At 37.6% G+C, this 24,038-nt stretch overlaps 1 protein-coding gene across 3 annotated transcripts in view; it reads left to right on the forward strand.

Moving 5' to 3' along the window:
• LOC132118402 (plexin-A1-like) overlaps window positions 1–24,038 on the forward strand; it is a 239,357-nt gene that overhangs the window by 29,925 nt on the left and 185,394 nt on the right. For all 3 annotated transcript variants that reach the window (XM_059528225.1, XM_059528223.1, XM_059528224.1), the window contains exon 3: window positions 17,410–17,592. In XM_059528225.1, coding sequence (XP_059384208.1) covers window positions 17,410–17,592 — 183 coding nt within the window. The remainder of the gene's footprint in view (window positions 1–17,409; window positions 17,593–24,038) is intronic.

Consider the following 24,038-nt stretch of genomic DNA (forward strand, 5'->3'; position numbering starts at 1 on the left):
CCTAGACCATTAGCCCGATTTTCACCAAATTTGACAAGACCATGCTGGCAAAAAACTGTTCTCATTTAGCACATCAACGAATTTTCTGGAAGGATGCCAAAATGCATTTAAGGCTGTATCTCTGCAATGCTTTGACATATTTGCACCAACCTTTGTATGAGTCATCGCCACCTCACACTGACCATGCCACATACATTTGGTAACAGCGCCACCTATTGGTCAAGAGTAATAAACCATTCATTAACCATGAATAATTACACTTATAAAAATGCTAATAACTTTTTAATGCATTAGCCTATTGCAATGAAACTGGTCTCATTGCAATGCTTTGGCATATTGACACCAAACTTTGTGTGTGCCATTTTCATCTCTCACAGAACACGCCAAAATGATTTGATAACAGCGCCACCTCTTGGTCAAAAGTGATAAGCCATTTAATCATATTACTAGGTTATGAATTTCAATTACAATCATCCTAAAATTACTGTAATTGATCACTGTTGCTTTTGGTGTGGTCCTTCATGCCATGCTTAGCTCCTAAATTTGCCGGTGGAGTGCTTGGCCCCCGTAATTGCTGCTTGCAGCTATATTTATTATTATTCTTCCTTCTTCCGACTGGGAGTCTATGGCAGCCCATAGAACCGATTGCGGGAAAGTTGTAATGGTTTGACATTCTGATAGAGGACAGTGCCAACATTAAGTACACCAATTTTGGTGTGTCTAAGTCATTCCCTCTAGCGCCACCAACTGTCCAAAATTTCACTTATATTTTGTTAATAACTTTTTAACCGTAAGGCCAATCAACAAAATTCTTTTTTTCTCTGATTCCTGAGCTCATGTCGATTTGATTGCACCCTGTGAAGTCATTTTTCATCATAGAAATATGGCCGCCATTTTGAATTTTTCGAAAACCTACTCTTTCAAACTCGTCCCAGACGGTTTGTCCGATTTACACGAAAATTTAACCAGATCATCTTCAGTCAGTGCTGACAAAAAAGTTATATTCAAATTGATTCGCCGTCGTAAGGCTGTATATCTGCAACGATTTATCGTATTAAGACCAAACTTGGTACATGTCACAATAAGCATGACCTGAGGCTACATGCTGTGTTTCGGTGCAGCGCCACCTACTGGTCCGGAGATATGAAAAATTGCTATTTTTGCTTATAACTTCTGAACAGTTTGTCCAAAAGTCATAAAATTGGTAATGTTAGATTCAGGGCAATATGCCGAGTCTACTGATATCCAATTTTACTATTTCAGCCATTTTGACTGTCGGCCATTTTTAATTTTGTGCTAAAATGCTGTATTTTAAGAACGCATCAACGGATTGTTACGAAACTTGGTATGGGTCATCAGTACAGTGTCCTGAAGGAGCGTGAGAAGTTTCGAAACAGCGCCACCTAGTGGTGCATTGTTTTTTTCAAATGCTTTTAACTTTGGGTGTGCTCGATTTATTTTCACGAGACTCATCAAATTGGACTCCTGAATCCTTACCGAGTCCTACGATACCAAACATGCTAGGTTTCGCCTTACGGTTTGTATAGTGTTGTGATTTAGTGCTTAAAAACTATTTGGCTAAATCTTCGAATCCGCTTGTCCGATCGAGACGAAACCACCGTCAGAAGTTCAAAAACATAGGTCGATAGCTATGCACCAATGCCCAAATTCGAAAATATTAATAGTAAGGGGTAGTACAATTCAATCAAAGTCATGTGTCAGTCATTTTTTACATGTTTTTTCATATAAATGTCTATAACTCTGAAGTGAATTGAGATATTTTCACCAAAATTGACACACATATGTATGGGCTCAATCTGAGGACACTTGGTGAAAAATGGTGAAACTGAGCCTCTTGGTGGCGCTATAATAGAACAAAACATGAAATTCCCATTGACTTCAATACAGTTGTGTGAAATAAAATGCTATACTAAACAAATGCTTTGGTGTAACATTACGAAACTCAGAATGTGCCAACAACACCATCCCCTGAAGGTACTCAAAATATTTCGAAACAGCACCAACTATTGGTCAAAAGTTATAACAAAACTTTTAAAAAGGCTAATAACTTTTGAATAAATCTAGCTATTGAAATGTCGCTGGTCTTATTAGATTCATTTGGTCAAGCTGACAACATAGACACCAAGTTTTCCTTATTTGGCCAAACTTCCTGTCCGCCATATTGATTTTCAGTTAAAACCTTCTTTTTCGAACTCCTCATCAACCGTTGGTCCGACTTTCACCAAAATTGTTTCAAATCATCTTCAGACTGTGCTCACAAAAAGTTATGGATTTCGTGTCGATATACGAAACGTTTCTCATTTAGCGCATCAACCAATTGGCTGGAAGGATGCCAACATGCGTTTGAGGCTGTATCTAAGCAAAGCTTTGACATTTTCGAAACCAAACATTGTATGTGTCATTATCACCTCACACTGACCATTCCACACTAATTTGGTAACAGCGCCACCTATTGGTTACACGTGATAAGCCAATAAATCCTATTACTAGTTGTTGTGTTTATTGTTTTCAAGCCATTTTGCCTAAAATAACCTTAAAACGGTTTTAATTACTCATTCCTGCCATTCGTCTGAAGCTTGCTTCTGTAGTGCTTGGCCCCGTTATTGCTGCTTGCAGCTATATTTTTATTATTATTATTATCTTTATATAGCACTACTGTGAAGAAGCAACCAGAAAGGTTTTTTTTTTGGTTTACGGTTTTATATTGAGTGTAACGTAAGTCCATGATCTCAGTAGTCTATGCTATAGTATTGTATCAGTGCTTTCCTGTGTGGATGGTAGCATTGTGAATGCACTTGTAATGGGGCAAAATTTGCATTTCCTGCTCCTTTGTAGCTCAACATAAGCTATTCAGATCAAACGAAGCCTTGAGAGCGGCCAAATAAAGTGTACTGTAGACAACTGTATGAGCGCTCTGTGATGGTAATTTTAAATCAATAAGTCAGCCAGTTAACTGGGTAGTAAGAAAAATGACTCCCCCTCCCCTGCCTTTCAGATGGCAACTATGTGTGTAGGTTGCAAATCTCTTAACAGGTCAGGCTTGGAGTGCTCCCCATCTAATTGTCGGTGTAATTATTTATTGATGTGTGTTTGTGTGGGAGCCGCATAGAGAGTGTGTGTGGGATGGTAGGTGGTTGTGTTCAAGTGCACAGTGTGTGTTTGTGGGTGTTCGCTAGTGTGCTGCGCTATTTGCCAGGCTGCGCGTGCAGCTGTATTTGTTGTTTCCTGTGGTGGTGGGCAATGGGATGGATCCAGAGAACATCAGTCTATTTCATATATCACAAAGGATAGAAAACAACCGCATACACAAGCTGGCAAAAGCCAGTTATACCTTCCTTGCTGAAAAGATCTGCTTAGATTTAACCAGCATGCATTTGCAGGCTGGTTAGTTCCAGTTTGGTTCTGTTAAGATGGTCAGCCATAATTTTTTCTGTTGATGTTGTTTGACCAAGGAAGTGCTACTGGTTAAGTAGGTTAAGAAGACCAAAAAGTCACACCAAAAGTGAAGCAATATTTGCATTGCGTTACTTGCTCTAGATTACTCGCAGGATGTTTATCGCATCACTAGAATTAATAAAAACACAAAAACTATAAAAAAAAAAATTCTGATAAAACAGGATGTGTCAAACCAAACATGTCAATAGGCTCTTCAATAATTGGCTTGCGCAACAACCTGTCACGGAAAATTTTCTTTTGAATTGAAATTTTGAGGTCAATATATCGCGCATTGGTAGCAAATGCATCGCCGAATTCGGATCATTTATATCTTTACATTGACTTTGAGTGTAATTTACTTGTGCAAATTATCTAATTTGCTTTTGGTGTGCACAACACTATAAGTGGGGATACTTGCCATGAACATTAAGGTCTGTGCACACCAAAAGTGAATTAAATTTTTTGTGTGTCAATGCAAAGATGCGAATACACGCAAACTGGTTGATGCCATGTGAATATTTGCTTTGTTTTTTGGTGCACACACAATAAGTGACACATCTTTAAATCATAAATTATAATTTTGTCAATTAATAAGAACACTTTATTTTAAAGCATTATAAAGGTAAACATATAAACATTGCAGTGTGTTATATCTTTTTAATAAAAAGCTGTAACCCAAGTTAAAAAGCATTATAATATTTTCAGATTGGTTAGGTCTGAAATTTGTTGTTTGTCATGTGTTTTGATGAATTAAACTTTCTAAGTGTGTACCAGTTAATAAATATATTATAATGTGTTATAGCTATGGTTAGAGTTATTAATCAGAACATAGCCTACATAAGTAGGTAAGGTAAGGTAAATTACAAGACGTAATGCATTAAAGGTGTGTTTTGCATTATATATTTAAGTGCTACTAAATATCTTTTATATTTATTCAATATTTCGTTAATATTTTTAAAATGTAATTATATTAAATGTATAAAAGTCATTTTACCAAAATTGTGACATTTACTGTAATCTTTTTTATTGGTGCAATTTTACTAAAATGTTACAATTTAGTCTAATTACCTAAATTTCATTAGTATGTTTTAATTATTGTCATGAGGTGCATTTGTCTCATTTTTGTCTTTTTTAACAACAATTTTTCTAAAAAAATTTTTTTTTTTTTTTTTTTTTTTACAAAATTCAAGTATGTCCTTGAGCAACATTCCTACCAAACAAACAAATTTAGTCAATCTTTAGTTTTAGGCTTGGACAGCTTACAAGTTAGCCATTGCACTCTATTTGTAATAGTATTTTTGGGTCAGAATTTTGATCCAGGATCATCTCATACTCGACAAAATCATATTTACTGGTCCTTGCACTTTCAGAGAACCTCAATGCCAAATTTAACTGATTTAGCTACTTAAGAAGTCTGAACATCAGCGCTTACTGTTGCTTGACCAAGTTTGACATGCTTTTGGATCAGCTTCCTTGTTGGTTGTGGAAAAACATTCCTACCAACCAATGAGTTTGGATTTAAGCTTAAACAGAAATCTTATTACTTTAGCATTGCTTAAATCTTTTTGGTGTATGTAAAGATAAGATTTGAGAACATTTTACTAAAATGTTGTTCTAGGAACATCAAATGCAGTACTTGGCAGCAGTATGTTCACAGGTCTTTTCAGCAGGGCCAGAGAAGGACAATTCATCTTGATATTATGCAGTAAATAATGCTCAGCAATAATCTTGTTTTCTACAGATGAATACTTGCTAAATCATTATGACTTATGGCAAGCCACTTTTGGTAAGCAAATTTCAGAGCATAACTAGCATGACCTGGAAAGAAAGATGGTGAACCACTTTTGAAAGGACAAAGCCATTCCTCATTCCTGGCACCTCAACCAAAGCTGGAGAGCCAATGGGAGATTTGTGACACTCTGAAGAGGTCATGGCGGCTTTTAGAACTTTATTATTATGTTTTTTTCCCCCCATCTTGAAGCTAGCTGTTGTCTGAGATGTTTCTAGCAGGCTTTTTTGAGTCCAAATGTAATGAGGGGGTGTATGATTAGATGATGGAGCATTACTGGATGCTGAGGTCAGAGGTTCCAGGAAAAAAAATGTAATGTTTTGGGTGCATAATCAGGATTGGATGGGTGCTGTCACCATGCAACCTGTGTTTTTAGGGGGTGGATCCAGTGTAGCTAGACAGACAAAATACTCCTCGCTAATGGAAACCAACAGTTACAGCTTAAAATGCCAAAATGATTGTGCTTTGTTTATGTGAAGTGAGAAAGACATGGATTGTTTTATTATGGTGTGCTCTAAAGGCTTCGTTGATTGTGTGTTTCAATAGACAATGTTTGTGAGTCAAGTGCCGTCATCTGATGTTGTCTAAAGCCCTGATATTGCTCCTGGGAGACATTCGCTGATAACCATGATACAGTACATTTAGCAAATGAGCCTGTAGATGCAATTTGATTCTTTCATTGATATTTTCTACCAAATAAATTTTTTATTATTATAAAGAGACCGTAGCTGCTAGACTGACCCATAACTTCAGCAGTCACAATGACAAAACATATTTGGACACTTAAGCCAGGGGTTTTCCTACGTTTTGATAGCAAAGACCCCTTCTGTGTAGTATTGGACCTCTTTATAAAATATACAGGTAGCTATAAAAAAATCAATTTATATAGTGAAGTGTCATTATTAGTAAATTGGATTCATATTTTTACTGTATTGTGTATATATAATATATAATATAAGCTGGAAACTAGAATCTGGAACTACTTGCCATGCATTAAAATATATGAATGTTTTTGCATGAATAAATATCAAACCTTTGGCAATTACTTGAAATGTCATTCATAATATACTTCATTAAATATTCACAAAAATATTCACTTTTTATTCACTAAAACATGTTTACTTTATAAAGCTGAAACTAAAACCTATTAAAACCATCTTAATTTTAATGATTTATTGTTTTATATCATTAAAATTAAGAATATTCTTTTATTATTAAGTTAAAAATGTTAGTTTTTTTTATTGTCCAACATAAGATCTAATCCTGTGTTTACTCTGCTAATGGACAATTTGGTTAAAAGTAATTGCAAAAATGGCTCAAAGCAAAGAAAGATTGGTTTTGAGAAAAGCTCTAGCATCATTTGTTTGCATATGCCACTTGTGATTTTTTTCTTCTTCTCGTAATTCAGTGACATTCGTGTCAGATAACTGTCTACTGTAAATGCTGTTTGTTGCCAATGTATTATCTTTCAGGGGTCACCAGAGGCCATTTAGATTTTTTTTTGTGTGGACTTACATTGCACATACATTGGCATCAGGCATTTTAACAGCATGTTAAACATTATGTTAGCTTAATCAGGGCTCTTTAGCATGTTGCTGTTGAAAGCTCACAGATGCCTCATGCTGAGTCTTGAAGTGCCGTTTCCAGCCTTTCTTCTTGAACGGGTGTCAAACAGCAGACCTATATTCTCTCAGTTATGTTCCTGTTATGGCCCTGTTGTGGAGGAGAACGCACCCAGCGGGGCATCCAATGGCTATCATGAAGCCGCTGAATGGAAACTAATGAAATCGCTCATTGCTTTCTCATGTACTCACGCACAACAGAGATGTATCGCGGATCTCATTACTCCGGAGCTGTATGTGAACGTAGCTCGCCGGAGCTCGCGACACATACATTTTTAGCCGGAAATGCAGTGCACTCTTGGAAGAAAGTCTGTGTCTGCGCTGTAATTGGATTAGTGTTTATGGGATGCTTAATTTTAGATTATGTAGATTATAATCTGATGCTTTTGCTGGGACAACAATGTTAATAGCTTCAGATCAGCTTCATGAGTTTAGAGATGATGAAGCGCACACATATACACAGGCTTGCGTGTATGACCCACAGCATATGGTTAACAGTCAAGAGTTTATTTAGACTAAATATAATAGTTACATGTGTAAAGAAAATGCATGAAACAATCAAAAGCATGCATAAATGCAATAAGATTATATGCGAAATATCTCATTGTTATTTGAGGGTTTGAAAAATGAATAAATCCTGTTGATTTAGTTTGTAGGACTTCAGGTTATGAATTTTGAATAAGAATTCATGAGGTTTTATGTATATGAGTTTAGCTGCAGTTAAATAACACAGTGGGAGAAATCGGTTATGTTTTGACACTGTTATGCATTATGTATATTAATATGATTTTGGCATTTTACTATTTAAGTGTACCTTCAACCAGAACATAAATCTAAGCACTAGTTATGGGGATATTTATTGGTTTTAATAAACTGCTTATACTGGAGTCTATAAATCTTATGTAAAATAAAAAAATAAAAACTACTAGGTAGCTTCCTTTTCAAGTATTTATTTTAGTTTTTTTTCATGAATAATAAAATTTTTTGTTGATTTCTTTTTTTTAGAATCATTATTAAAATTACTAGTAACAATTATTATATTGGCCAAATTAGTATGAGAAGTTTTATAATTATATTATTCTACATTCTTCTGTGTTATGCATTGTTTTATGCATGCTTTTATATATATATAGATAGATAGATAGATAGATAGATAGATAGATAGATAGATAGATAGATAGATAGATAGATAGATAGATAAAATAGTTTAGCTGATGTTTTTTTTTTGTTCTTTGTACTTTTCATGCTTAAATATTAATAACCCTCAGATAAACCAGGGTATACGCAATCACATACAAGAATATAAAGTAACCCCTTTGTTGGGTTAAACCTGGCACAGGTTCAGGTTCACTGGAATCTTAAAGGGAAGCGATCAGGCAGGAAGTGGATCAGTAATGTTGAGAAATTGGCCTAAATTGCATTTCCTTGCATTTAGAGTAGAACCAGCTGCTTTCAATGGAAGCTCTGAAAGGTCTGATGTCTAAGCGTGCCAAACATACGTGTGATCTGCAATACAAGGATGCAAATCATTCAACCTCTACAGGTTCTTTCTCATGAGAAGCAGTGCAGATTTAGGGATGCCGTGCCAAACTATTCTAAACTGTTCTGTTATTCTAATCTGAACCGTATGAGGACAGTAGATCAACTGCGCTCAGTACTAAATAGGGATTGTATAAAGACAAAGTGGGTAAATCTCAGGAAAAAATATGTGTGGGTCATATTTCAACACAAAATCATAAGAATGATTTATTTTATGCCATTTATGACCATTTCTTTCTCAGTGGGAAAGCCATTTTTATTTGTTTTTATAAAAAAAAATATAGATTATTATTTTTTTAAAGCAATACTTTGCTTTTATAGAGAGCATTTTATTATTTTAATATGGTAATGTGCATTACATTAATGTGAATTACATATGTGGTGGCATTAAATATGATGCCACAATTTTCTCTCAAAATATAATTTCTTTTAGGATTTTTTTTATTTTTAAATATGACCTGGGAAAGTTTTTGACAGGTTTTATGAGATTCACCCAACTAACTAAAAAACTAAACCGTTTCAATTTGCTTGCATCTGGAAGTATTTTTCTACCTTTGCTCTTCCATTCAGTTTTTGGAAGTTTATCCTGATTTATGCAGCGAAATGCATAATCACTTAACCGCCATGAAAGAAAGAAGGAGAAACAGAGAGCGAGTGTTGTGCATATGTGTTCTGTCTGTGCCAGATGCCATGGGGCCGAGTGCAGGTCATGGGCAGTCTCATAAACGTGTTTGCGTTGTGTGGTGCAGGTCTGAGGAATCTGTATGTGCGAGTGTGAACAGGCTCTATCTGGGGTGCGTGTGTGGTGTCAGGTCGGTGGAGAGGAGATATGAACATCTGTCCCACAGTTTTGCCTGCTGCTAGTTAAATGACACAAGCGTGCACATGTTACACATCAGCACATTTGAGTGACTCAGAGTTGCACTTGCCTCTTTCAGTCAGCTCTCTGTCATTATACACAACATAGTATCTGCTTCAGAAGGCATACACCCAGGAAATGTTCACGGACATTTGAATCCATATTGCATACAAAGACTAAGATCAGAATGGCTTATTATATCACGCTGTATTTCTGTTTCTGCAGTATGCATGCTGTGCATACTGTTTGTTTTGCATACATAGTACTCACATGAGATAATGAATATGCCAAATATAGAGTATGCAAGAAAGCACACTGCAGTAGACCTACAATGCAGTGCACTTGATTTAACCTAAAGCAAAGCAAATAATTGCATTAAGCAGCGGTCACACTAGACTTTTCGTTCCATTTACTTCTATTTATATGCATGCCAGACTGGAAACACAAGACCATGGGAAGATATTTTTTCATTCCGTTGCGTAGCATAGTTCAAGTTTGGTGAACTCTGACCTGCGAATTCGCGTCAAGCGAATGTGTGAGAACAATAGAAGATTTAAACATCACAAAGTGACCTCTTGGTTAAGAAATTGAAAACATGGAAGAATTGCTCATTTTAGTAGTGTCATATGATCCTGTTTTATACAACGCAACTTTAAAAAATGACAAAAATCACATATAAAGAGAAGTGGCAAGGGAAACAGGAGCATTTATTGAATGAGATTTGTATGTGTGCGTATGTGTGTGTACTTGATTAACTATACTTGTGACTGATTGCAATCACTTAAAATAGAAAATAATTATGACTAGTGAGGATATTTTATTGGTGAACTGTGAAAACCTTGGCGCATGATGTCATATCCTAGTCCCGCTCCATTTCGCAACACTGTGCGAACGATATATGCATGCTCAAAAAATGCTCAAACTTTTGGTGTGCACTTACACATTATGCCTCTAGATTACTCGTGTGGTGCTTTTTGTGTCAATAAAAACATTGTGTAGTACCCTCCTCTATTTTCTATTCTTCGCTGATTGGCTTAAGTATCAAGGTGTCATGTGAATTTTCTGCTCGAGTTAAAATTTTTCAGATTGCGTCATTCGCATTGTCCTGCACAAATTTGTGTCTGTCCGTGCCTTTGCATTGATTTTGTATGTAATCTACCCATGCAAATATTTAAATGCACACACCATTACACTTTATTTTAAGCTGTTCCACGTGTCCCGTGACATCATCAAGCAACAAGCATTCAGTCAAAGAAAGGTTGTTTCTCAGTTCCAGAAATGGAATGGACAGCCTTGCGTTTTCATCATGACGAATTACAAGAGCTACATTGGACAAATGAACCGAAAGCCAAACGAATTTTCGCTACTTGTTTGGGATATGCAAGAAATAGCAAGAAAGAAGTTTTCATATAGTTAGAAGTACATGCCATATATAACTGTGATATTATATTTCAATTATTGTTAATATTGTTATATATATATTTTTTATGTATTATAAATGTACTTATAGTGTAATCCAATATTATTTTAATTTATTTTCTAAATAAATTAGGCAAAATAATTTTTGTTATTTATTTTACAGTGGATACCACTTGCTAAATTTGTGGTTATATACAGCTTAAACCATTTAACCTTCTTCTTTTTTATTATTATAATCAATACTGAGTATATACTGCATAGTAGGCAGTAAGTAGTATTACTTATGCACATTTCTGAGATTGTGGTCTGTACAATTTTGAAACAAACTTGCTTAGAAGTTACCAAACTGCTAGGGGGTCAAATTCGAGAAAGGACTAGTTGCTGTTGCTGCCAAAATTTCCATGGGAGGTGATATCAGATCTTTGAAATATATAGCTAGTAAATGAGATCCTGGAGCGTATCTAGTCTTTAGGTTATTCCCTCAAATGTTTGACATGTTAGGTTATTTGTAGCTGGTTGCAGTGTAGTATGACTAAGTTAGACTACACTGAATATAAAGCAGAATACATTGGACTGTTCTTCACAATGTCATCTTTTTGAAGGGTATTTTAATCTACACCTTCAATTCAAAATCAGCCCCTATCAGCAGTGCACACTTCTCCTCCACTTTTCACTGATATTTTCCAGTGCCTCCATGCGGTGAACACCTGCTCTCGCTCCATGACTGTCTCGTGCAGGCATTATAAAGCCAAACGATAAAGTGCATTTTTTAGTGCCAGATGAAGGGATGGAGTGAAAGAGGAATGGAGACTGAGAGGTAGAGAGTCCAGAGGTGATTAAAGGTGAAAGCGTAGAGTGATATATTGCTCTGCCTTACAGCCGTGCCACGGGGTACAAGCCCTAAACAACAGGACCACAGCATGTACTAGACAGTGTAGGTGAATGTGAGAATGCATTATGGGTGTGAATGTGTCTGACTGTATATATCTGTATAAATCGTTTAGCATGTATGTAAATATTTACAGGAAGTCATTAACATTAACATCTACCCAAGACTTATATAACCTCTGGAGCTACCAGTTGAGCTGCAGGAATGTCAAATAATATTTTCCTTAATCATAGGACAGGATAGACAGCCTACATAATGAATTTACGTCCTGCTAAAGGACTTTAGATTGAGGGTCAAAAGGATTGCACAGTGGAAGCAGCTTTATAAATTACACCATTACACCATTATATTTAGCTGAATGACAGCTCATGATGGCCATGCTAATATGACGCGTATTTTTAGATAAGCCTTTAGATGCTTTTGGGAATCTGTGATGTTCTCCTGTCTATTGCTATTAATGCCAGAGAGAGTGAGAGCGGTGGAGAGAGTGCCTGAATTCTGGCTCGCTTTAGCTTGAGCACCATTAAGACCCAATTAGAGAGCCTCCATTGGCTGTTTGGAGGAAACAAAGGGCAAACGGCTGTGCCGCTGCATTTCCACCGTCACCAATCAAAACAGGAGGCTGGCAGCCTGCCATCCATCCACTCATACCTCGCTCTCTCTCTTTCTCTTAGGACATGCGTCCAGAAATTTTGGCAGCCTCTCTTTATCTTCATTTATGTGTTCCGCCATCTACAAACACATTTAAGGACAAGCCCACACATACACACACATCAACACAACCTCATTTAAGAACAATTGCGCACATGCACAAACAAAAAACAAACACCTTGGTACACATCTGAGTGTACACAAATAAGGATTCATGTCGAACACACATGAGTGACTTTATAGACAATCAGCAGTGTTAGGAAGAATATAAGAAGTGCTTTGTGCATTTTTTATGCTGGTTTTGGTATATCTTTTCTGTATTTATTTCTTTGTGATACTAGTTTAATTTAGTTTATAATAATTGACTTAATAAACTTAAGTTTATTTAGTTATAATTTTACATGTGTATATAATTATATATAATTATTACAATTTTATTAAAACTGCAATCGAATCTTACAGTATTTCTATTATAAATACATATTTTGAAATATTATTTTGAAATATATTAAATATTATCATAAATGTATAAATTAATTATTCAACTGATATTAGTTCAAAAGCCTTATAATTTGTTTAAATATTCATGTATATTAAAAATAAGATTTTATATTATTTATATAACCTTTTATAAATAATTATAAATAGAATATAATTATAATCTTTAAATTATTTAAACCTAATTATAAAACTATGATAATTATAAACATATTGTGTGTTTATACATTTAAATATTAATGTGTACTTAAAATGTATAAATATATTTAAATATTTATAAATATTTTTGCGATACTATTTAATAAATATAATTATAAACTGTAAATCATACATTTGAAAACTGTTAATTTTTGAGATGCACACACACACAATTTATATTCTTGTTTATATATAAACAAATTAATATTACAACTTACAAAATTGAAATTCTGTATATATTCATGTATATATGTGGACTATATATAATAATGAATTACAGAATGATGAATGGTTGAATAAGAATGAATAATTAAATCTAAATAGTTTTTTGTAACTATAGTTACTGATTTTAAAAAGGTTTCAATTTGCTTATAAAATGCAGTCCTCTCCTCACTCTAACTGAACTGTGTAAACATAACTGTATTTAGCTCTCAAAAACAGGACTGAGAACTTTGTCTCTCCTGTGTATGTTCTCCCAAAATGCCTGGTCTATCAGGTGTCAGTCTCTCTGGATCAGGCCTGCAGCGTCTCTAAAACATGCAGCCAGATTAACCCTTTGAGACTTGTCTGTCTATCACATCCCCCTATGTCAAACCCTGCCTCCCTCGTCGATACCTAAGGCTATCATTGGACGGATGGAGAGAGAGCAGGAAAAGAATGAGATGGACTGATAGAAGAGAGAGCTGGATCGTGTCTGCTGTGAGATCGATCAGATGGTGTAACGATAAAACATAAGGATTACAGCTGAGTGTGTGTGTTTGTGTGAGAACAGAGTTGAGTTAGCATCACACTTCTGTGTCCCACTGATCTGCATTGGGTCACTGACTTGAAATCAGGACACTTTGAGGTTTGTGCTTAGACATCCGCAGAGACGAATCAACCAGACATTACTCAGAATTGTGGTAATATTAGATTAGATTAGATTCAACTTTATTGTCACTGCACATGTAAGGTACAAGGCAAAGAAATGCAGTTAGCATCTAACAGAAGTGCAATAAGCAGTAAGTACAGAATATACAAGGTCTACAATATGTACAATAACTATACAGATATGTATTATGGACATATTTACAGATTTTAAATACTATTAGCATGATATACAGATATGTGTGCTATGAACATACTATACAGGTGGATTATGTAAAAGTGTATGTACACTATAGGCAGAACTATGAACATAATTACACTATTGCAGTGGACAGTAAAGTGCATAGTAAATATTTCAGTGTGCAAATGGATTATTCAGTGTTCCTGGATGAACAGACAGTAGTGCAAGTAATAACAAGTTACTGTTTTTTGCTTGATGTAAATAAATAAATAAATCAAACAGATGTAGTGTTGAAGAGGGGGAGGAGTCTGTGTGTGGGTGTGGGGGGTGTTGAGGGGTGTCAGAGGGCAGAGTTCAGCAAGGAGACAGCTTTAGGGAAAAAGCTGTTCCTGAATCTTGTGGTCCTTGTCCGGAGGCTCCTGAAGCGCCTCCCGGAGGGCAGGAAGATAAACAGTCCATGGTCAGGGTGAGAGGAGTCCTTGAGAATGCTGCGAGCTCATCGTAGACAGCGTTTCCTCTGGATTTCCTCAAGAGCAGGAAGTGGCGTCCATGTGATGTGTTGGGCAGTTTTCACCAACCTCTGCAGTGCCTTGCGGTCAGCCACTGAGCAGTTCCCATACCAGACTGTGATGCAACTGGTCAGGATGCTCTCAATCGCACACCAGTAGAAGTTCACCAGGATAGATGAAGACAGCTGGTTCTTCTTCAGTGTCCTGAGGAAGAAAAGGCGCTGGTGAGCCTTCTTGACCAGGCTGGAGGTGTTTGTGGCCCAGGACAGTTCCTCCGAGATGGTGGTTCCCAGGAACTTGAAGCTGGAGACACGTTCAACAACCATCCCGTTAATGTGGATGGGGTCATGCATGCTTCGTTTCTTCTTCCTGAAGTCCACAATATCTCTGGTTCGCGTAAGAGTTTTTATTAGATAATACATTTACACAACAGCCACCTTGTCTTAAACCTTCCATGCTGTTGAGTAGTATTTTTAGACTGTAGACAGATTTACTGCAACTTAAAGAGATAGTTCACCCAAAACTGAACATTCTGTTGTTATTTACTCATCCTTGTGTTGTTCCAAACCTGTGTGACTTACATTCTTCTGTGAAAGTTCAATTTTTTGGTTGAATATTCTGGGCCTTCTCTATGTAATGAAAGTAAATGAGGGATGATGCTGTTAGTCTGTGAAATGACAACAAGGTACCATAAAATAGAAGGTATATATCTCTTTAAGATCAGATTTTCAGAAGATTCCCTTACATTCCAAAATTTGTAAATAATGCAGTTGGAAGTGAGTCATTTTTAGGTTGGTTGTTAGCGTGCAAATAATTGTTGGAGGAAAATGTGCAAATGTGCTGTGATTTATTACGTAGGGTCAGTTTGATCTTCAGTGGCAGCAACACAGATGGGTTCATTAAAGTTTTGAGGTTCATACTTTCTGACTGGACTCTGAGGCATCTCCTTCCTGTCAAGCATGTCAGAGGCATTTCGGCCCACTTCCATCTCAGCTGTCACCCCCCTCACGTTCCACAGATATTGAAGATGACAGTCTCGGTCCAGCCCAAGAAACTGTGGTCGCATAGTCCTGTCTTTAACTTGTTAACATGTCTGTGTCTCTTAACGCCCTGCTCCGAAACTAGAGATTTATGGGAAAGATGAGATTTCTTCTTGGGTCAGGAGTCCAAAACATCCGTCTCCTCCCTTTCCCTCCCACTGAAAATATTCTGCACTGGACACATTCCTCCCACTCGTAGCCACTTTGCACCCTTGATTAGTCATCTTTCCCTCTCCTTTTGTCCTAAATTGAAGCTGTAATTTGAGGGGAAAAAGAAGAAATCTGCATGAGGCATACTGTAAAACCTTGATAGATACGCATCGTTGCCAGTTGCGGTCACTGGCTATGGGTGGCAGCCCTGTTATTTTTGCAGTTCTCAAATGGGATACTGAATAGAAGGTTTATGTTTTAGCAGTGTATGTGATTTCTAGGTTGACTGTGTGTACATATGCTTGTTTAGTGATATACCTGTATACATACAGTATGTAGCATTTACTCGTGAATGAAGGGAGCAAACAGGTTGAGGGATGATTGGATAAATGGACAAATGGATGGAAAGATGGATAAATAGGTGGTTGGGTGTAGCATTTCCTTGGTTGCGGGATGGAGAGAAAGATAGATTGGATGATAAATAGACAGAAGGATAGAAAGTTAGTTAGTTCGGTTAGTTAGTTAGGATCTCCTGTGTTGAATTTCTTTAAATTACAATTCAGTAAATTCCCCTTCTTGTCATTTCAGTTCAACTTCCTGTGACATTTCAGTTCTTTAATTCTGAATTTTGCGCAACCATGACTCACCGGGGGCATTGGTGTTATTCAGGCTGAATTCATCCACACGGTACACGCCATTAGGCATAGTTTGTCCCCACAACCTTGTCTTTGCCAGCACTTTTCAAGCTTTGCTAACGCAAGTGGTATTTTTCAGCATCATTGGTTGGCTTGCATTAACCGCCATTACCAGCGTCATTAACTCTGCCAACATAATGTTTCCTCATCTAACGGAGAATAACACCTAGCGGCAATAGCTGCGAACGGTGAGCAATGAACATTTTCTCTCTGGAGATTAGTCCTGCTCACACCTGAGTGCAGGCCGACTGTAATTACAGTAGGTGCATGGTGGGTCGGTGTAACCCAGACCGTCGCTAACCTTAAAGATGCACTTGGTCTGTTTGTCCAATCCCCTTCTGTTCGTTCTGTTTAAAGAGCAAATCCTGACATCCCCCAGGGGTTTAGGAAAGGACATGCTCTCTTGTGTTGTAGGGCACAGCGCTGGTCCGCTACAGTGTTTGCAAGCCTGAATATCCTTCCCGCTGCCTGGAACGGGTCATCCTTGGCAGCAGTGGCACCCCTCGCTGGGTGAAGAATGAGGGGCACCGTTGGGTTGCAATGCGGGGCAGTGGGGGTCATGGCCACTTTTGTCTCTGCTAATGAGCCCAGTCTGTCGACCAGAGTGGGGAGGACATCTCCCGGGACACTTTGTTCATTGTGCGGTCGACTTTGTGTGGTACGATTAGGGATCGTGTGTGTTTGAATTGCGAGGCATTGTGTGCGACATTTGGTGTCGGCTATGTCCGTTTTAGCAGTTTGTCCTTACAAAGGAGTTAAGAGCAGAGAATGATTTTCCCTCAGGTCCACTATATTTTCCATCCGTTCTTTGAGTGGCACAAGTGCAGGGACTCATCTTGCAATATATCTGTATGAATGTGGCCCTCTAGCTGATCCATTAGCACAGAAAATACAGTATATGGCCTTTAATGACCCTAAGGAATATCAAGCAATGGATTGGTATTGCAGAGAATGAAGATGAGTAAAAAAATGCCACATTGGCATCCATTGCCTCAACTCCCAGTCTGTAACTACTCGAATAACTGCCTTTTTTATCTCTCTCCACAGCCTCTTCAGATAGATGACAACTTTTGTGGCCAGGACTTCAACCAGCCTTTAGGAGGCACCATTACGATCGAAGGGATTCCTTTATTCCTGGACAAAGATGATGGGATGACGTCAGTGACTGCGTATGATTATCGTGGCCATACCGTAGCCTTTACCGGCACACGTAGCGGCAGGATTAAGAAGGTGAGTCGCATGATTAATTTTTGGTTGTGGTAAAGCAATCATATGTGTTCATTTGAGGTTGGATGTGGAAGATTGTAAAGGTTTTGGGATAGTGACTTTTTTTTTTGTTTGTATTAGTCCACTGATAGTCAAACACATTTTCTCTCAAGAATTTGAAAATGAGCCACATGCACACACACTTATACACAAACGTGCTTGTGCTGAAGTATGCAGTAATCTTGTCTCAGTCCTTGTATATGACCCCAGCGTGATGTCTTACCCGCTGCCTGGATATAGGTTGTGCGCAGTGGTGGTGACGGGAGATCAGCGGATGTCGAATGATATCCCATCATTGGAATCGCATTTCTCCTCTGTCTTGCTCTTCCTGTAGCGGTCCCCGAGCTGGACAGCACTGCCTGTGTCATTAGACAGAAATCAATGGCCCGTGCGCAAATACAGTGTGTGTGTCTGGGTCCCTAATAAGGTGAAAGCTGGAAAGCTGTATGTACATATGTTAATGGCATGCATCAGTTAATTGAGTACCAATCATGTGCATGTCTCTCACCAACTCCCAGTTCCTGTGTCTTTCACTGTTCGATCATCTCAGCCAATCTAGTTCCTTTGCAGAGCCGTGGCCAACTATGTCTGAGCTCTCAAACAGCGAGCTGTATGAGACGGGCCAGCTCTGGATCTTGGGTGTGCTTTGGTGCCGGCGGTGCTGTTTTATTGCTATTCATTTAGTGCTAAAGCGTGGGTCTGGCCCTAATGAAATGCAAAGCTGTAGCCTATTGACGTGGGCTCATTGTAATTCCTCTAGTCTTCTAGTTGCTGCGAGGCCTTATTGATTCATCTGTATGAATATATAATCAGGGGCCTAAATCTTAGTGGCTGCAGACAGCTGTACAAGTATGTGAGTGTGTTAATGTTTGTGAATCAAAGACCCATGACTGGCTGTGAGACTGTGACATTAAAGATTGTTTGGCACTAGTTGAAGTGATGTTTTTAAATGTTTTCTCTTACTTTCGCAAATTATTATTTTTGACTAATCGGGCATTGTTTATGCATGCTACATATTTAAGTAATAAATAACACACTTTATGGTAACAGAAGTGTTAATTGGATTCTGTCATTTTATCTTTTTTTTCTGTCTAACATTTGTTCTGTCACTTTGTCATTCTTTCCATCTGTCATCTATCTATCTATCTGTCTGTCTGTCTGTCTGTCTGTTTGTCTGTCTGTCTGTCTGCCTGCCTGCCTGTCTGTCCTCGTTTTTGATTTTTTTATCTTTTTTTCCATTGTTTGTTCTACTATTCTATTTCTTCTATCTACCTTTTATTCTTTTTCATTCTGCCTATTGTTTGTTTATTCAATCTGTTCTTCATTTGTTTGATCTATCGTTTCTTTGGTCCATCTATTTTTGTTCTTGTTTATTCTATCTAGCATTTGTTATTTTCTATAATTTGTTTGTTCAATTTGTTGTTTGTTTAATCTGACTTTGATTTGATCTATTGTTTGTTTGTCAGTTATCTTTTGTTCTGTTATTCGTTTTATTTACTGTTCTGTCTGTGTCTGTGACATTTTTTTTTTTTTTTTATGTAAAATTCTTATGTTCTTAAATAGATGCTTACATTCACCTAGGATGCATTAATTTGGTCATAAGTTAAAAGTCAAAGAGTTCTTGTTAATTATGTGTGAAAAAAGTTCATAATTTATTACGCAGATGGATTGTGTAGAGTGAGTTTTTGAAGGCAGTGAGATTTATACATGTGCGTATGTGTTTAAGAGATGTATTGTGTAACCCTACTATGAAATGTGGCTCTTGTGGGCTGGTGCACATGGGGTCAATGTCAGTGATTTGATAGAGTCTACAACCCGAATTCCGGAAAAGTTGGGACGTTTTTTATATTTTAATAAAATGAAAACTAAAAGACTTTCAAATCACATGAGCCAATATTTTATTCACAATAGAACATAGATAACATAGCAAATGTTTAAACTGAGAAAGTTTACCATTTTATGCACAAAATGAGCTCATTTCAATTTTGATTTCTGCTACAGGTCTCAAAATAGTTGGGACGGGGCATGTTTACCATGGTGTAGCATCTCCTTTTCTTTTCAAAACAGTTTGAAGACGTCTGGGCATTGAGGCTATGAGTTACTGGAGTTTTGCTGTTGGAATTTGGTCCCATTCTTGCCTTATATAGATTTCCAGCTGCTGAAGAGTTCGTGGTCATCTTTGACATTTTTCGTTTAATGATGCGCCAAATGTTCTCTATAGGTGAAAGATCTGGACTGCAGGCAGGCCAGGTTAGCAACCGGACTCTTCTACGACGAAGCCATGCTGTTGTTATAGCTGCAGTATGTGGTTTTGCATTGTCCTGCTGAAATAAACAAGGCATTCCCTGAAATAGACGTTGTTTGGAGGGAAGCATATGTTGCTCTAAAACCTTTATATACCTTTCAGCATTCACAGAGCCTTCCAAAACATGCAAGCTGCCCATACCGTATGCACTTATGCACCCCCATACCATCAGAGATGCTGGCTTTTGAACTGAACGCTGATAACATGCTGGAAGGTCTCCCTCCTCTTTAGCCCGGAGGACACGGCGTCCGTGATTTCCAACAAGAATGTCAAATTTGGACTCGTCTGACCATAAAACACTATTCCACTTTAAAATAGTCAATTTTAAATGAGCCTTGGCCCACAGGACACGACGGCGCTTCTGGACCATGTTCACATATGGCTTCCTTTTTGCATGATAGAGCTTTAGTTGGCATCTGCTGATGGCACGGCGGATTGTGTTTACCAACAGTGGTTTCTGAAAGTATTCCTGGGCCCATTTAGTAATGTCATTGACACAATCATGCCGATGAGTGATGCTGTGTCGTCTGAGAGCCCGAAGACCACGGGCATCCAATAAAGGTCTCCGGCCTTGTCCCTTATGCACAGAGATTTCCCCAGTTTCTCTGAATCTTTTGATGATGTTATGCACTGTAGATGATGAGATTTGCAAAGCCTTTGCAATTTGACGTTAAGGAACATTGTTTTTAAAGTTTTCCACAATTTTTTTACGCAGTCTTTCACAGATTGGAGAGCCTCTGCCCATCTTTACTTCTGAGAGACTCTGCTTCTCTAAGACAAAGCTTTTATAGCTAATCATGTTACAGACCTGATATCAATTAACTTAATTAATCACTAGATGTTCTCCCAGCTGAATCTTTTCAAAACTGCTTGCTTTTTTAGCCATTTGTTGCCCCTGTGCCAACTTTTTTGAGACCTGTAGCAGGCATTAAATTTTAAATGAGCTAATTAAGTGGATAAAAGTGTAAAATTTCTCAGTTTAAACATCTGCTACGTTATCTATGTTCTATTGTGAATAAAATATTGGCTCATGTGATTTGAAATTCCTTTAGTTTTCATTTTATTAAAATTTAAAAAACGTCCCAACTTTTCCGGAATTCGGGTTGTACTATTTGGGGTTCACGGGAGTGGAAATCTGCATAAAAAAATCCTCATAAATATGCCGGCCTTCTTGACATCACCTGTATCCTCCAACTTCAACCCTCAGCTTGGCGGGCTCTCAGTTGAAGACAACCGCTAATAAACCTGGTTGAAAATGTGGCTGATTAGACAATTTGTTTGCATGTCATAACAATCTGAATCTGAGCTCTATATAACTGCATGCACTGACAGAGCTAGTATGCTAACCGACATGTGGTCAATTCTCAGGGCCATTTTAGTTGCGAGTTTACGACTCGTGACAACATGCCAATTAAGGTGCTTGTGCATAACCATGTAATGTCCACCTACCTGCCTCTGCAGGTCCGATTTGAGGGAAGACCTCCCTTGGAGACGTTAAATGCTGCTACAGGTCACTTATCATTTAGCATGTTAGCGTGGCTAATTAGCATGTTAACGCAGCCACACGTGTACCCCTCCAATTCAAAAATGTCACTTTAATTAAGAAGCATGATCTGATTTGAGCTAATTTGCAGAGCGAATGTTAATTACAGATAACATTTGGAAGCAGTGAGCAAGAAGGAAGGCTTGTGGGGTGGGTGTGGGGTACATTGTCGCGGCAGGAAGTGATATCTCCTTGTGGAAATCTCGCCTGATTGAGAACGATTAATGATTGACAACATCTTGTAGACCTCGGTGGGAACATCAGAAGCCGTGATTGGTGGCAGTGTTTAGGGAGTGAGCTGCAAAGAACGTCCTCTGTAGTTTGTCTGGTCAGTCGCTCCGAGCAGTATTATGAAGCCTGTGAGGGACAAATCAGAGGAAGACAGACTGTAGCGTGTTGTAATTGTGTTTTTTCTTCTGTGGTGACTTTTCTTAGCATCTAACATTCTCGTTGTCAAGGTGAAGCTGTATCTGTGCCAGTACAGAATTGCTGTTCATTTTATTCTCTTTCAAACACACACACAGACACAATAAATGTCACATCCAGCTCCTCTGTTATAGCGGGCACTGTGCCTGTGTTTCTGCCTCAATCTGTATCAATTCAGTGTTCTTGTTCAGGCTCAAGTAAAAGATCCTCTTGATCATTTCGTTACACTGTCTGTTTCTGCCTCAGTCTCTTGACTGAATCCTAAAATCTTACAAAAATGAAATTTATCATTGTCAAATTCTTACAAATTGTACATTCATTTCAATATTTAAATTTAACTGTGAACTAATATATTTCATAATAATTAACATATTTTATATTATATATTTTTTTATTTTATTTATTTTTTCTAGGGATGCAGAATATCGTGGAACCATTTTTTTATTTATTTAAGAATTGATACTTTCATTAACCTTTGATACACACACACACATGCAACCTGATTTATTGACTTAAGGATTGGAATTTTGTGTCTTTTATCAAGATTCAAGATTCAAGATTTTCATTCGTCACATACACAATTATATAGAGCATATATAACCAGTAGTGAAATGTGAGTCATGTCCGCTCCGTGGACAGTGCAATTATTAAAAAATACAACACAGATGAAAATATACATAAATATAGCTATGAAAGAATAAAATAAAAGTAAACCATAAAAATATAGGATTAAAATATAAAAAAGATGTATACTGTAGAATTAAATATAGAATGCAAAATAATGTGCATGAAAGTAAACTGTAGTCTTAAATATTAAGATACACAGGGATGTACGATGTGCATATGTGCATTATACTGTAGTCTTAAATATTAAGATACACAGGAATGTACAAGAGGCAAATGTGCAAACAGGTTGACACTGTCAGTATGTCAATGTGAGGTAGAGAATGATGAATATCTTACTGATAAATTAATATTAAGTGGAGACATGAAGATGTTAAGAGGCTGGTTTTGAGTTTAGGAGCCTGATGGCCTGGGGGAAGAAACTCCTCCTGAGTGTCTCGGTTTTTGCCATCAGGCTGCGGAAGCGCTTACTAGATGGCAGCAAAGTGAAAAGATGGTTACTGGGGTGGATAGAGTCCTTGATGATTTTAACAGCTCTGCTTTTGCAGCGTTTGAGGTAGATGCTTTTATTCCTTACATTTTAAGTCCATTATTTTCTGCTTAAAATCTGCTAAGATTCACTTTTAGCTGATATGGAAGTTTAAAATTGGTATTATGGGGTTTCAGTGCTTAAAAAAAAAAATATATATATATATAATAATCTTATTGAAAGTGTCCTGTTGTCCTGGGTATTATTATACTTGTCAGAGTATTGTGTCATTAGCTTAGCAACATGCTAAGATTACACTCTAACAGAGCTAATTGTAAGTCGAGTCTCCAGTGCCCTATAAGTACTATTTGTGTCACATGTGGTGTTATATAAAGTGTTATGAGGTTCAGATTCAGTTAACATGCCACCTTAGAAGGTAGCTGCATATCTAGGGAGAAGTTATCAAGGGAGTTTGGTAGGCCTGTGTACCCTGGTGGTACATAGTCATTTTAAGCTCTGACAGATGGGTTTGATTGAAAGAGCCCCTGGCTATGAAGCTCATTGGACATCTGTGAGGAAAGCACACTTTTAAGCAGGTGCTCACAGGGTTTTCTTTTTTTTTCAAAGTCCTGACTTTGCTTGGAAGTGCCCTTGAGTAGCACTTAACCTACAAGTCTGGGGGGGGGGAATCTGGCTCTAAAATTAGCCTGTAATGGATGGTGATTGTCTATAAACCTGTTCAGGCTATTACGAAATGAAACAAATGCAAATAAAGCTATCATCATACGAACAAAGGACGCTGTGTTTGCATAAAAGTTTATACACCCTCCAAACAGCTTGTGTTCATGTGCTTTGAGTCTTCGTAAACCGAATGACGGTAATGCCGGGTATTCTCTCATTTTCTGCCTCATTTGTTTAATGCTGTGATGAGGTGGCCTGTGTTCCTTTGACAGCTGTGGATATCCAACATTCAGACACGACTCCATCCCGGAGCGCTGGACACTGTCAAGTGGAACAGTGGGTCACTGATGTGTGCTGGCCAC

Source organism: Carassius carassius, chromosome 37, assembly GCF_963082965.1.
Source record: "Carassius carassius chromosome 37, fCarCar2.1, whole genome shotgun sequence".
Taxonomy (NCBI): Eukaryota; Metazoa; Chordata; class Actinopteri; order Cypriniformes; family Cyprinidae; genus Carassius; species Carassius carassius.